The sequence below is a fragment of the Solanum lycopersicum genome, chromosome 1, assembly GCF_036512215.1.
Source record: "Solanum lycopersicum chromosome 1, SLM_r2.1".
NCBI classification, from domain to species: Eukaryota; Viridiplantae; Streptophyta; class Magnoliopsida; order Solanales; family Solanaceae; genus Solanum; species Solanum lycopersicum.
This window is the reverse complement of record NC_090800.1, coordinates 73,915,016-73,929,392: the sequence shown is the minus strand read 5'-3', so window position 1 is coordinate 73,929,392 and position 14,377 is coordinate 73,915,016. Positions and strand designations below refer to the sequence as shown.

Genomic DNA, 14,377 nt, shown 5'->3' with positions numbered 1-14,377 from the left:
ATTTTTTCATCAGGGGAAGCAAATACACGATGTACTCTTTTTCCCTTAGCCATGATTTTGTCCCATTGGATTTTCCTGGTAAGATTTTTAATGAGGCAGCACTCAAAACGTATTACAAGATGTGTGTACTCTTTTTCCTTCACTAAGTTTTTTCTCTCTAAATTTTTCTTAGTAAGATTTTAACGAGGCACATTATCTATGGACATTCTAGGGGGAGTGTTATAAATGAATTAATATGGATGTCATTTGTCAAAGTTCTTCCTTAACTTTCTTTGAAGTTCACATATGCAATAAATGAACACTTTAATTCATGTAACTTTAAATAAGAAAGCATTCCCATATATCTTGTCCATATATTTATTGTCTTAGATAATTTTATATTGCTAATATTTTACAACAACAAAAAGTAATTAAAATAACTAAATACTTTTTAAACAACTTGACATGTAACAATAGAGAAAAAGTGCTGGAAATAAATAAGCCTGAAATATGTAAGATACATTTTATTTACAGATTTATGCTACCATAAATTTATTGAACTTCCGCTTGTGATACTAAATTGGAGGTACAACTACGATTTCAATATTGTTACATATATTGCAATTCATGTTAGTCTCAAAATTTTGCGATAAAAAATAATCAAAAATAGAATTAGTTTTCAATATGAAAAAAAGAAATATTTAAATCATATCTAGTTAATATATAATTCATTTTAAGTTATATAAATCACAATTCATACAAATATTAAAATCTACACAGATTTAACTCATACATTATTATGTGTGAAAATAATATAATAATATTTTTTAGGGAAAATGCACAAGTACCCTTCAATCTATGCCCGAAATTCCAGAGACACACATATACTATACTAAGGTCCTATTATCACCTTGAATTTATTTTATAAGTAATTTCCAACCCCTTTTCGGCTTACGTGACAAGCTTGAAAAAAAATCAATCAGCATTAGGCTCACAAGATAGTGCCACGTAGGTCGAAAAAGGGTAGAAAATTATTAATAAAATAAGTTCGGAGGTGGGGGAGGGCAGTAAGACCTTAGTATAGTATAAGTGTGTCTCTGAGATTTCGGGTATAGATTGAGGGGTACTCACTATCCCATACTTTTATTATACAATTTACATAATTTCAAGTTCTGTTTTTCAATTTATCAACATTTTTGTAACAATTTACATATCGTTCACATATAAATAAAATTGTAAAGCTAATGTGAAAGTAGATCTAAATATTATCGTCCCTTTTATGTATTTCTTCACTTTTTAAAAAATAATGCTATTACATACTATAGTTAAATTACTTTGTTAATATGAACGGCGAAACTTACTAATATTGTTCTCTTAAAGCTATGAGCTATTAAAAAAAAAAAAACCTCTTCAACTCATGAGCTAGTTAAAAAATATTTCGGAAAACAAATATTTTATAGATGCATTATGTGGTTCTTTGAAGGAATAATCAACAAAGTTTTTTCAAGATAAATTCAAGACAGTAGAGTGTTGTAGAGTGTTCTTTTCAACGTTTTTAGAAATTAAACACATTTCAAGAAAATTCGAATCATAGTATATTCGAGAAAAATACTACAATCAATCTTCAAATTACATAGAAATATTAGGAGAAAAAAAATCAAGAAAATAACTAAATTATACTCATAAATATTCATTAATAAAATTACTTTTTCTTCTATTTATTTTTATTACACTTAATTTTCAATAATGTAAAACATTTATCGCGAACAATATGATGAAAATTTTTCAAGAAATTAAATCTCTTTTATGACCCAAATCAAACCCCCCTTTAATGCATCCTTATTGTTAACAACAAAAGGAAGAAAGAAAATTAAAAGAAGCTTGATACATATTAAAATTAAAATAATTTTTTTGAATTACATACTTTATTTTAGAGTTTGACCTATCGAAAATTTGTACTAAATTTTTTTTTAGAGTTTGACCTATCGAAAATTTTGTACTATTAAAATTACGTATATTAAAAATTTTTATAACAATTTATCGAACGAAATAAATACGTGGTTTTTTTTCTTTTCCATAATTGAACAAGTTTTAATGCATCCAACGCCTCATTTGATCCATATTAACATAATTCAGAATAGTTCACACTTCTAAAAGCCGTATAAATTACACACGTTTTTTATTAAACAAATAGTCCAAAAAAAATTAGTCATACCTCCCTTTCTTTCATACTCTAACTAGCCCTAATACATTCTATTTACTCATTAAGCCCATCTTAACCCTAAGTTATTTCACGCTTTTTAAAAGTTGTACGAATCACACGCGTAGTTATATCAATAAAAAAATATTTATTAAGCATAAATTAATCGATATTACAAGATATGAATAAATTTATGCCGTAAAATAAAATATCGTGTCAATTTTAAACAGTTAAAAAATAAAATACTTAGGTTAGAGTTTTCTAATTAATTTTTAATTTAAAATGAATTGTTATTTGGTCAAAATTAGGAGAATGAAGAGAGAATAAATAAAAACAAGAAAAACGAAGCGGTGTTATACTTGTCCCGAGAAGAACAAAGCTTCGGAACCCTAAAAAGGGCAAAATTCACTTTGCATCGGCGCGAGGTGTACAAATTATTCCTTCGAAGAAACCCTAGATCAAAAATCTTGTTAATCCATGGATGATAGCTGTGCAGTCTGTGCTGAAACCCTTGAATGGGTTGCCTATGGAGCTTGCGGTCACAAAGATGTTTGCTCTACCTGTGTTGCTCGTCTTCGATTCATCTGCGATGATCGCCGATGTTGTATTTGCAAAACTGAGGCTGATGTTGTATTTGTCACCAAGGTTCCAACTCTAATCTTCGTTTTGATTGATCTATTAGATCGTAAGAGTTATTTACATTTGATTGGGCAAGTTTAGATTTAACCTAATAGTTTGAAAATTCACATATGTTTTATGTCTAAGTTTCAATATTGGTGATGACTTGTGAAATCGCCATTTATGGATGTAGGAGCTATCTTTAAGTTTGCAATCTCAAAGTCCCAATAAATCTGTGTTTTTATAGACTGATTTTATGATTATTTAGTTTGTTGTTTGTGGACTAGGTTGATCAATCCAGATTTTACCGGATAATTGGACTGGCATTGTATTGAATTGCTACTCTTGTATTTGAAGGATTGATCTCTATGCATTTTTTTTATAATTGATGATCTTCTCATGCTTCGTGTATTTTTTAGTCTGCTAATAAATATGAATGTACATTTATTGAGATGATGATCAACCAAAATTTATGTAGAAGCAAGCACAGTATTTCACTCTATTGAATTGCTGTCCATTATGGTTTTAAGACTGAAGATTTATGGTTGTGAATTTCTTATTATTTCCCCCCTTTTCTATGTGGCAGGCTTTAGGGGATTATACAAATATGATTGGTGACTTTTCAGTATTTCCATTTGAACCAAAACAAGGCAAAAGTGGTTCTTATTGGTATCATGAGGACACCCAGGCTTTCTTTGATGATTTTGACCATTACAAGATGATCCTGGCAATGTGCAGGCTTTCTTGTAGTGTGTGTGATAAGATGGAGGGGCCAGATGTTGATGGAGTGAAGAGAAGAGCAAGGTTCAAAAATATTGATCAGTTAAAAGGACACCTGTTCCATAAGCACAAGTTGCACATGTGCAGCTTATGTTTGGAAGGAAGAAAGGTCATTTTCTGCAATATCTGTTTTAGCTTTCATTTGTTGCATATTTTTTGATGTATAAATATTTTGCTTATGTGAGAGGGAATAATCATACTTACATGATGCATACACAAAGTAGATAACCATACCTATTGCCTATTCAACAGTTGAGTAACACCACCTAACAGTTGAGCTCTTTCCCCTCTCCTCCTGAATTTTAGGTCTTGTGAAGTTTCCCTGCCCTATTTCCTCTATATACTAGCAATAAATGCTGAAAATAGTCGCTAGTATTTCACTTGTTGGGACATCTGGACATAGTCTTTTTTCTAAAAAATGAACAAACTACAAGTCCACTCCCTGGCAGCACTCTCAGTAAACAGATTAATTACCACCTAGCCCTAGTAAAGTAGTAATCTAAGTTCAAGGGTAATTCCATATAAATTTTTTTTTCTGATATGGGTAAGGTTAAAATTCCATTTAAGTTATAGTAAGGGAAATCGATCTGATGATCTTCCACTTTGGCTGCCTGATTGTTCTGACACTTGTTTAATATAAATATAAATATATTCAGAACCTAGTGATGAAGCGCCTCAATCACTCCCCTCACTACTGCCTTGTCCATAATCTTGCTATCGAAGATGAAATACACAAACTCGACTGCAGAATTGAATGGTTCTCTTAACCCCCAAGGATGCTATTCAATATCTAGTCTATCTGCTCCGCTTAGTCTTTCTTGTGCATTGCAGTTACATTGCTTGATAACTGAAACTTACGAGTGCTCTCTGTTGATAAATAAGGAAATGGTTTCTCTGCCCTCCCCCAAAAGAAAAGGGAACAAAAAGAAAAAAAGAAAGCACCTTTGTCTATAACAATGGGAAGGGTCATTTGACTGGATTAAGGAAGAACATCTTAGTTCTTGATACTTTGGTCGTATGGATTGGATTTGATTGCATACTGAAACTGTGTTGCCTAGTAAAATTGTGTTGTGAGACTTCACAGATTCTGTATTACTAGTAATGATAACACCAATGCATGCATATCAATCTTGTTAGCAACATATTGATCTGATTGGTTGCTTATTTGTCAATCAGATATTTATCTGTGAGCAGAAGCTGTACACAAGGGCTCAGCTGAATCAGCATATACACACAGGTGACTCTGAGGTTGATGGTACTGAAAGTGAAAGAGGTGGATTCATGGGTCATCCTCTTTGTGAATTCTGTAGGACCCCATTTTATGGTGATAATGAGTTGTATTCTCACATGTCGACTGAACATTATACTTGTCACATGTGCCAGAGGTATGGTTTTATTTGTCCAATAACATGTCATAAGTTGGTTATCATTGATCAGTTAAAGTCAAGGTTGTTTCATCGATTGAATTCATGCAGGCAGCACCCTGGGCAATACGAATACTACAAGAATTATGATGACCTAGAGGTGGTCTTAATGTGCTATATTATCTGAAGCTTTCTGACTTCTTTTAGTGGTGCTTTTGATACCAATTAAAGATGGTGTTTCTTTTTCATTTCAGATCCACTTCCGCAGAGATCATTTCTTATGTGAAGACGGGAGCTGTCTTGCGAAAAAATTTATTGTTTTCCAGTCTGAAGCTGAGTTGAAGGTAGGATTTGTTGGTCTGGTGCAAATTATTAATGGCTGTAATAAAACATATATTCATGCAGATTGAAGTTATTACTTTCATGTTATTTCATAGTTTTCATGGGCAGAGGTGTGTAACTTTCCTGTAGTAGATTTCTTTCGATGTTTATTTTCCTGTTCTCATTTTCAGAGGCACAATACTCTCGAGCATGGAGGTCGTATGTCGCGTTCCCAACGCAGTGCTGCTTTGCAGGCAAGTCTCAACTCTGTTCTTGAATAAGGAATTAAAAACAATCTTCTCCTAAAGCCACCAGGGAAGATGCACTCATGATGCCTCATTCATTAGCTGTTCCCGTTGTGTATATCCTGACATTTCATTCCTAGCGCTATGTTGGAGTCGTAGTAGTTAGAAATGATATTTGTTTTCTTCTCATACAGATACCAACAAGTTTCCGATATCGCCGTAGTAGTGAACAGGTTAATCGTCGTGGAAGGGGACAATCATTTAGGCGTGATAATGCTGAGAGTGAACTCTCCATGGCCATTCAAGCCAGTTTAGAGACCGCTAATGCAGATGGAAGACTGCATGATACATCAGGCAGTAGGAGGGTAGTTCCTGATCAAACGGTAACAGATGATGCTGATCTCCTTGTTCAACCTTTTGATTCTTTGACTACTGATTCTGAGCCAGCTTCAAGATATCTACAAGCTGTATCTCAAATTTCCAGAAATTCTCAGCTGGAAGAATCTTCATTTCCTCCTCTTGCTGCGCCTCCTGTTAATAGTCAACCAAGACCTCAGTCTGATGCACCCATGAACACTATGGCATCACATCTACGCCGAAAGCAAAACAAAAGTACAAAGCTTCCTAATTCATCTCCTGCATGGCCAGCAACAACCGGTCACTCACCACCGGTAATTGGTCATCAGCCTGCCTGGCCTGTGATAAGTAGTGCTTCTGGATCATCATCTAATTCCAGGCATAGTAAGGCAGTCGTGAACAAACCTTCTGCACCAGTAATTACCCGTGGACAAGCTTGGCCTGCTGTTAATAGTGCTTTTGGATCAGCATCAGGCTCTACTCAGGTTAAAACGTTGACAGCAGCAGATGGACCTCCATCATCTAGTCATTTGAACTCTGTTGCTTCTCGATCTTCATTAGCACATGAATCATCTTCTAGCTCCGTTGGTTCATCCAGGAGTTGGGCCCACAGCAATCGAATTAGCCATTCCTCGTCAGCCCCAAACCTTGTTCAGAGTGGGTCTTTTGACTCTTCTACTACTGATTTTCCTCCAGTCTCTGCTGCACAGTCTGGCAAACTTCCTGCAAGTGGCCAGCAGGCAGTTACAAATGTGGAAGATGTTCAAACCGCAAATAAATCTTTGGTAGAAAGGATGCATATTGCTCTAGATTTTGATCAAGACAAATTCACTGCATTTAAGGACATCTCTGCGGAATATCGTCAAGGTTTAATTGATGCTGAGACATATCTGGCATATGCCGCGCAGTTTGGCTTGTCACATCTCGTTCTTGAGTTGGCTAGACTATGCCCTGATGCTGAAAGGCAAAAAGCATTAATTGACACCTATAATGCTAATTTAGGAGGCACTGTCCCTATACAGAATCGTCAAAGTGGTATCAATCGCTTGAAAGATGGTAGAAGTTCAAAGAATGGTAAAGGCAAGTCAATAGATGCTGGAAGTGTTACTTCAAAGGATATTGTGGCAGATAACATTTTAAGTACTGTGAGGAAATTGCAGTCTAGCCATAAGATTCCTGAAGATGATGTGGAAGTTTTGTCTAGAGATGGTTATCGGTCTGCTAAAGGTAAATCAAAATTGACTCCGAATGAATCCGAGGAAGAATTGAACTCCCGAGGCAAGCCTTTAAAGCTGGATGCCCGCCAGAATGACTTGTCTGCTAAAGATGAGTCAAATCACAGGCCGGGGAATAATGATGGGAAAGGCAAGCAGCGGAAGAAAACCTCAAAGTTTCACAGAGTTCGCTTAGGTGATGGATCTGTTGAAACACTTTTAAATCTCAATAGTTCAAACCCTGATCTGGATCCGAACCCAGATCAAAAGGAGACATCAGATGACCAAGGTAACCCTGAAAGTTTGCCTGTGCGTGGTGTTTGGCGAAATGGAGGTGGTCAAAAGCTTGTAGCTATGACTTCCAAAGGTCCAAAAAAGTGATGCAGCAGTAGGAGGTAGAGGACAACAGGACAGTGTTTTGGCTTGTAGAGAGGGAGGTTTGATTTTCCTCTTTCCTCTGGACATAATTCTTTGGCACCGGTTTTTGTAGCAACTTCAACATGAACTGTGGCTTATCCATGATCTTGAAAAGGTTTGATTTCAAGTATTTATGGTTTTCAAAACAAAGCAGTTCTGCAATTATAGGCTCTGTTGTTTTTGTTTCTTTCTGCTATTGATAGCTCTCAATTCTGCCTTAACTATATGCTAGTGGCACAGATAGACAACTTCCTTCAAAGATGGGGTTTTAAAACTGTATATTGATAATACTGAGTACATGGATAAAGTGGTTTTGTTGATCAGTTTACCGTGCCATTTTTCCTTTTTATACTCTCTGGTGATCGAGCGAAGTCATATGGTGTTCGGAAAGTAGTATAATTATTTTATCCCTTGAGATTATTGTCCTGATCAGCGTCGTATCTTTTTACTTAATCAGGTCGTAGCAAGTATACATGCTAAAGTTTGTGCTTCTTCTGTCCATCTTTATTTGCTCATTATACACCACCTATTTTAACACATCAATAGATTTTATGATTTGCTTCTGAATGCTTTTGGACGTTGTGTCTATTAGCTTTGTTTTCGTAGTTTTATGTATTATCAATCTGTTGTTTCTTTCTTAAATACTTTATACTGCTTTCCTTATTCACTACCTTCATGGATAGGAGACTATTGTTTTTGGTCTCCATTTTTGGAATTTTATCTCTCTACGCAGTGTGGATACTTCGCTTCAAATTGAAAATTCATTCATAACCATATTCTCTAAATCTACACACAAAATTACTTTGATCAATGTTTGTTTGTTCTAACAAATATATCTGTCAGTAGTCTTTAGCATCAAATCACATTTTATAGGGTTTTCCAAAATTGATCCATCCCACAGCCACACGTAAAAAAGGGTTTCCTAATATTTTTTTATAATTAAGGAAACTATTGACTTTTTTTTATATTAATTTCTGTTTTGTTTCAAAACTGTTAGATAATTGGCTAGTTATATATGGAAAGTCAAAAAGAACTTTCTTTTATTCAAATGTGCTTTAAATATTTTGGATTGTTACTTTGTGATATTTTTTAGTGTTTTAAAATATATAAATTTGATTTATTTCACATAGAAAATTGATTAGGTTATTACCCCGCGCTATAACTTTTTTGAAACTAGATGAACAAATTAAGGGAATATTTAATGATAAAATGAAAGAAAGAAGGGTTGTATCATAGGGAGTGTATCGTAAGATTATGTCGATTTACATTTGTTTTTGTTGTTTAGGAAAAAGATCTTTTCTCTCTGTTTATTAAAATGATAAATGTAAAATCGTGAAATCTCTGCAAAATCACCATCTATCACTAGTTTCTGACCAAAGGAATTTATAACACATAAATGTTTTGATGAGAAAAAGTGATTACGTTGATTAGGTTTTTATGTCATTTTTACTTTTGTTATTTTTTTTTATACTTTGTACTGCTGGAGCGAATCTAAATAATGAATATCGTTAGTGAGATTCATATAGTCAATTTAACTTGTTTAGAAAAGAAGTATAGTTCTTTTGTCACTTATCAGTGTCTATCATTACTTAATCAGGGGTAATAGCAATATATATATATATACACTATATGCTTCTTCGGTCTATTTTTATCTTTTTATTATGGTAATATTTTCTTACACCTATATTATCATTTCCAGAGACTTTTTTTCTTTTACTTAATACTTTTCAACGGGCTTAGTTATGGTTGTGTTTATTATAAGAAAAAATTTATTTGCATCGGGTGTTCATATCGAATTAATTCAATTTCTGTTATCATATGATTTAGTGAAGTAAAACACATGTTAATTAATTAAAGTTAAGTAAAATGAACTACCCATATGTTGTAGTATTAACTTTGTTTTCGTAATTTTATGTTTTTGATATATATTTATCATCATCTGTTATTTATAGTATTTGATGTATAATATTATTTTATTTATTCTTTTTTCTTGAATGTGCTATATTGCTTTTCTTATGAGTTGTTATGTTTTTTCATTGTCATTTTTCTTTTCATAAGTATTTTAATTTGCGTCGAGGGTTCTTTAAAAATAATATCCTTACCTTCATGGATAGGGAATAAGATACGTGTACTACACTATTATTTTTAGTCCCCAGTTTTTGAAATTTCATTTTTGAAATTTTATTAATTATGTAGTTGTTGTTTTACCTTTAATATTACATTTACTTGACATTATGCTCTAATCATTATAGACATTACAGTAAAATATGCACTTAATTTATTACTAATACGTGACATATATTTTTATTAGTTTATCTCAAAAAAAAAAGGGTCACATTTATATAATTAGAATTAGTGGGATTCTATAATTTTTTCTTTTATCCTTGATAAAATAATTTATACCTACGCAAATAAGCAACACACATATACTAAATTACAAATTTTGAAAATTTTTCTGTCAAACCACATGTTTTTTTTTAAAGGAATATACAAAATATTTAGTATGAACACATAAAAGTAAACGTAGAGCATGTATCTAAAATATTATAGAAGTATTAATGGATGAAGCACTAAATTTTTGAACCAATTAGTCAAAGCATAATATATATGGATTGGAATTTTGTTACACAGCTCATCATGACATCTAATCATGGAGAAAATAACAAGATTGTTTTCCCACAACTGTACAATGTTTGAGTTTAACCTAATTAAGTAAATATTATAACCTTAAATTAATGTGATTAATAGCTAATGTGAAGCTGGTGGAATTCCTTGAATATAAGAAAATTGGTAAAATAAATAAATGCTCATGACTATTGTAAAGTATAATAAATTCTTGAAGTGCTAGAAATATGATAAAAAAATTACCTAACTATTTTATCGATTGACACGAAACACAAGTACAAAATACTTATGTTAAATTAGTGTGTATATATATAATAATAGAGTGAAACAATTTATTTTAGAAAATCTGGATTGAAATCTCGACAGAGGAAAAAAAAAAAGGATGATCATCTTTTATTTATTTATCTAATTTAGAAATAATAGAGTTATGTTTTTCTCTCGCTTTATACAAAAACAGAAACACAATATATGCACTTCTATTGTATAAAGCTATAGAAAATTGTATTTCACTGCAATTCGTTGGTCTTTTTCTCTGCAATATTTGTATAAAAATTGCATTTGTCTACAATTGAATTGAAGTAAAATGTTTTTAAATTGTATAATTAAGTATATAACATGAAAGTATATTTTTGCCTGTGTATATACAATTTTCTCTCGCTTTATACAAAACAGAAACATAATTATACACTTCTGTGTATAAAGCAAGATAGGCGAGCAAAGGGAGAGTGGCGAGCGAGATTTTTGGGAGAGAGGCGTCTGACAAATTTTGGCTAACGTTTGCTATGGAACACAATTAAATCAAACCCTAGCTACTCCATTTATTTTAGGTTATTAGTTTGTTATTATATACAATTTTCCCAATAAATAAAGAGAGGTATTGGATCTCATTAATATCCATATAATTTGATATAAATATAATTAAAAGAATTACTCTTACTTTAAAATAGATTTAGGAATTTGAAAATAGGAGAAAACTATCAACTAATTGGTGAAAAATAATTCGTGTACTTTACAAAATAAAGTAAGTCTACGTATAGGTTAGAGAAAAGGGATAATGTACAAGTACCCTCAACTTATGTGACACACTTACATTATACTAAGGTCTTGTTATCTTTCTGAACTTATTTTATTAATATTTTTTTACCCCTTTTCGGTCTATGTGGCACTATCTTGTGAGTCCAATGCTGATTGACTTTTTTCTTCATGTAGTGCCACGTAAGCCGAAAAGGGGTAGAAAATTACTTATAAAATAAGTTCAGAAAGGGTAATAAGACCTTAATATAATATAAACGTGTCTCTAAAAGTTCGAGCATAGGTTGAAGGGATACTCGTGCATTTTCCTTTGGAGAAAAGTGACATAGTAAAATGAAATGTTCGATTATTTCTATATTAATATAGTTAGCTGTTCCTTGTTAATTCAGTTTTAAAAAGTTAAAAAAGTTACTTCTACTTATTCCTAAATTATATTATTTCCCTATTAAAGGAAGAAATTAAAAAGAGACAAATTGTTTTTTTAGTTATTATCAACCCAAAGGGAATAAAAATATAGCATCAGCATAACCAACAAGGTATACTAATACAATCTCCTTATTTTATATCGTCCATAGTTTGCGAATACGTTTAATTTGCGGATTAAATTATTTTAAATTTATATTAAGATCAATTTTAAATTTATACTTTATTTGATAAAAATATATTAAAAAATAACTATAAGATATTTAGACTTATCTCAAGAACCAAACGATTCCTTATCTTCGAAGTAATTCCAAATAAATAATATTTATGTTAAACAGGTTTCGTAATTGAATTAGATATGTAGACAACTTAACTTTATTTTACCTACATATAAAAAGTTATATTTTCCTGAACGCACATTTTAAAATTCCACAAAAAAAAATTAAAATATTTATAAAGAAATTTAAGTTATTAAATATTATCTTTATTAAAATGGTCATTTAACGTTCTATTTGAAGAATCATAATTATACTCATAAATATTTATCAATAAAATTTACGTTTCATCATCTTTTATATATGATTACTGTTTATTTTTTATTACTTTAAAATTTATTATAAGCAAGCTATTCTTGTAGTAGTTACCTATATGATAAGATAACCTCTCAAGAAGTTCTTAATTAACTTGTTTTTTTTAAGCACCTGGATATTAAATTCAATTAAATCTACCTATCTAATTGTTATTATTCATTGAACTTCTAAAATTAGGTGGAATATGAGTAAAAGATTATTCATTTATAAAAGGAAAAATTAGGTCATATTCAAATAAAAAAATTAATGTATTAGGCCTATCTTGATTAATTGACACCTCCACAGCTCTATCCAACTTGGTAAATTAGAAATAAATTAATTTTCAACCACTCATATATATATATATATATATATATATATATATATATATATATATATATATTTCATATTAACTCGATATTTATAGTACCTTTAATGTCTGTTAAAAGATTTGTAACAGAGTGATAAGTAATTTTTTATTTCTTTTTAATATTGTTCAACTCTCAAGAAACAATTAATAAATAAAAATAACTCAATAAATCATATCTTTAGTGTGTTCAATATGGAAAAAAATAAATAAATTACAAAAATATGATCGTTTACTTATTGTTTTCGTCTATGATATATAAGCAACAAATATATAATCTTAAAAATATTTACATATATCTAACACAAACTTATAAGAATAAGTTGGAAGTGGAGGTGGGATAAGTTCGATTTGAATTGACTTATTTTAGGTGCTTTTAAGTCAAAATTGTTTTTAAACAATTTTGAAATGTTTGAATAAAGTAAAATAAAATGGTTATAATCACTTATGTTAAAGTCAAAACAACAAAAATAAGTCAAAAGTCAGAAATTCTAACTTATGACTTTTGACTTATAAGTCAAAAATCAATTCAAACAGACGTTACATATTTTTCCTACTTTATTAAGTCATTTAAAGAGTTTTGTATTTTCATTTTTTTAATTAATTAAAACCCATTTGTTTCATATCAAACACACTGTTATTAATATAGTTTCTTATTAATAGACATGAAATAAAGTAAAATAACACTTAATTATGAAATGAAAAAACTATATAAAGTTGCCTGAAAAGTAGAATAATAATATGTTATACCAAGTTAAATTATATTAATTAAAATTATTTTTTTAAAAAAAATTATAGTCCATTTATAGTATATATAATATTATTTTTTCCAGTTAAATAAGAATTTAGCTTCATAGATCAGGCCTACACTATATAAAGTTGCTTGAAATGTAGAATAATAATATGTTATACCAAGTTAAATTATATTAATCAAAATTATTTTTAAAAAAAATTATAGTCCATTTATACTATATATAATATTATTTTTTCCAATTAAATAAGAATTTAGCTTCATAGATCAGGCCTAAACTATATACGTGTGAAAGCATGACGTTGAAATTGAATACTCCTTTGATATTTTACTGAAAATTAACTAAATCACCTTTGACCCATAAAATTTGATATTTTAATATAAATATTTCCTCTGTTTATTTTTATTTATTCATTTCAAATTATGTATATTCCTAAAAAATAATGTAATAGTTTCTAAGTCTTAAAAATGAATTAGAGAATAAATAATTAATATTAAAGATAATCTAGAAAAAGAAAATCTTAATATGTTAATTAATACTGACATGTAAAAATAAAAAGATACTCTTAAAATGCTGATCAAATAAAAAAGTGAACGAGGGAGTATTTATTATTATGATAATTGACCTAGTTCTTTTTTTATTTAAAAAAAGTAGTAGTAGACATTTAATAAAATCAGATAAGAATAATTATATATTTCATCTGTATCAATAGTTAATATTCTTTATTATCTGCATCAAAAAACATTAAATTTTATCTCCTTTATTTAAAGCAAATCCATTTGGATTTTCTCATGTTTGATTATTTAATTAAGTAAATAATTTCTTGATATTGATCTTAATATCAAATGAACCTATGATGGAGAAAAATATTTCATGACTAATGAAAATGAAAACAATTAAATTGCATTAATGATAAATTCAATAGGAATTTTTAAGGAAACAAAATTGTAAAATAAAAAAGATAAAGTGTCATGTTAATTATTTTTATCTCTTATTTTTTTTAAAAAAGTCAGACAAGTTAAAATAACTAAAGTGGTGTAAGAAAAATTAAACTCAATTATGGAAATACCTAAAATATGAAGATATTACATCAAATTAATTATAAATGATGGGG

General features: G+C 30.1%; 1 protein-coding gene across 1 annotated transcript; it reads left to right on the top strand.

Moving 5' to 3' along the window:
• The first annotated feature begins 2,453 nt into the window (after positions 1-2,453).
• Positions 2,454-7,818, top strand: LOC101255131 (uncharacterized). The gene is made up of 7 exons (XM_004229114.5): positions 2,454-2,824; positions 3,384-3,686; positions 4,754-4,962; positions 5,053-5,101; positions 5,196-5,285; positions 5,454-5,516; positions 5,702-7,818. The coding sequence occupies exons 1-7, from the start codon at positions 2,657-2,659 to the stop codon at positions 7,457-7,459; spliced, it is 2,640 nt and encodes an 879-aa protein (XP_004229162.1). The 5' UTR covers positions 2,454-2,656; the 3' UTR covers positions 7,460-7,818.
• The last annotated feature ends 6,559 nt before the right edge of the window (positions 7,819-14,377 follow it).